General features: G+C 42.7%; 1 protein-coding gene across 1 annotated transcript; it reads left to right on the top strand.

Moving 5' to 3' along the window:
• The first annotated feature begins 676 nt into the window (after positions 1–676).
• On the top strand, positions 677–1,108 carry LOC111872130 (protein LIAT1-like). The gene has a single exon (XM_023865715.1). The coding sequence runs from the start codon at positions 677–679 to the stop codon at positions 1,106–1,108; it is 432 nt and encodes a 143-aa protein (XP_023721483.1).
• The last annotated feature ends 807 nt before the right edge of the window (positions 1,109–1,915 follow it).

Genomic DNA, 1,915 nt, shown 5'->3' with positions numbered 1-1,915 from the left:
CACAGTTTCACACGGAAATGTTATTCTCTTTGAAAAAGGAAAAGTATGTGAAATTCCACCCTAAGGCATAAGGATACACAAAATTTCACACTGAGACCAATGGATGCATGAAATTTCACTGTGAGACTAATGGATACATGAAGTTTCTCTGTGATACCAATAGATACGCGAAGTTTCATTGTGAGACCAATGGATACATGAAGTTTCTCTGTGATACCAATAGATACGCGAAGTTTCATTGTGAGACCAATGGATACATGAAGTTTCGCTATGAGAACAATGGATACGTGAATCTTCACTGTGAGACCAACGGATACATGAAGTTTCACTGTCAGAACAAAAGATGCATGAAGTTTCACTTTGAGACAAACGGATACGTGCAGTTTCACTCTAAAAAACGTATACGTAAAGATTCACTTTGAGACAAACGGATACGTGAAGTTTCACTCTTGAAACAAACGTATATGTGAAGTTTTACTCTGAGACAAACCTATACGTGAAGTTTCACCCTGAGACCAACAGATATGTGAAGTTTCACCCTGAGACCAACTGATACGTGAAGTTTCACCCTAAAACCAACGCATACGTGAAGTTTCGCCCTGAGACCAACGCATACGTGAAGTTCCACCGTGAGGCCAACGGATACGTGAAGTTTCACTGTGAGACCAACGGATACATGAAGTTTCACCCTGAAACCAACGCATACGTGAAGTTCCACCGTGAGACCAACGGATACGTGAAGTTCAACCGTGAGACCAATGGGTACATGAAGTTCCACCCTGAGACCAATGAGTACTCGAAATTCCACCGTGAGACCAACGGATACGTGAAGTTTCACTGTGATACCAACGGATACGTGAAGTTTCACTGTCATACCAATGGGTACGTGAAGTTTCACCCTGAAACCAACGGATACGTGAAGATTCACCGTGATACCAATGAGTACGTGAAGTTTCACTCTGATACCAATGGGTACGTGAAGTTTCACCCTGAGAGCAACGGATACGTGAAATTTCACAGTGAGAAAAGCGTATACATAAAGTTTCACTGTGATACCAATGGATACGTGAAGTTTAACCCTGAGAAGAAGGGCGCCGCCAAATTCTAGTCTGAGACCAGCAGATCTATGGCGATTTACTCTGAAACTAAGGGATAGAGGGTCAGATATGACACGAGATAGCACAGAGCAGATACTGCTGTCTGCTGCGTCGCTGAGGCAGTCTATTGCATGGTCAGTGAAGGACATCCAACAAAACGACAATAAAGGTATTGTCCTATTAGCCTTCAGGCCGAGAATGACCAGCACAAAATAAGCGAACAGAATTGAGTCTAATAAAAAGAAATTCCAATTCCTCCAGCTCCCCTCCCCTCTTCAAAACAGAGTCATTGCAAAGCTCTTACTGGCCTTTCTGAATTGGTACCAGCATTCAGAATTGTACAGGCCGCGTTCCACAATGGAGGCAGGATGGTCACGTGATACAACATACGCTGTTTAATTGATCTTTGGTTTTAGCACCCTGTTGTGATTTGTACCAATCTATTGTTCGCAAGCACACTAAGGGTATGCGATATAATTATATTGTCAAGCACAATAGACCACTGTAGGTCGTGGTGCAAGGGCCGAGAAGGCCCACCACTTATACATTTATTATATTATACATAATTATATTGTCACGTATGTGGGGTTTGCGTGACTAATAAAACGGATTTTTGATGTGATGATCGAATTTATTAGACCTTTGTACAACTGGTTACAACAGTTCGCAAATTCCTATCTTCGACTGAACACTCTCGACTTCGGACCATACTTCACTACTTCGTTGTTCTCCGTCCCGTCTTCTGTGTCCTCTTATAACCCCTCGGCACGGACTCCACGGAAAACACCGTCTTCTGCTGTCAGGAATGCATGTTTATT

This window comes from Cryptotermes secundus, unplaced genomic scaffold, assembly GCF_002891405.2.
Source record: "Cryptotermes secundus unplaced genomic scaffold, Csec_1.0 scaffold470, whole genome shotgun sequence".
NCBI classification, from domain to species: Eukaryota; Metazoa; Arthropoda; class Insecta; order Blattodea; family Kalotermitidae; genus Cryptotermes; species Cryptotermes secundus.
This window is presented reverse-complemented; position numbering and strand designations above follow the sequence as displayed.

Bases quoted from the DNA above. Each gene is read 5' to 3' on its own strand.
- LOC111872130 (XM_023865715.1), top strand. From the start codon at position 677: ATGAAGTTTCACCCTGAAACCAACGCATACGTGAAGTTCCACCGTGAG.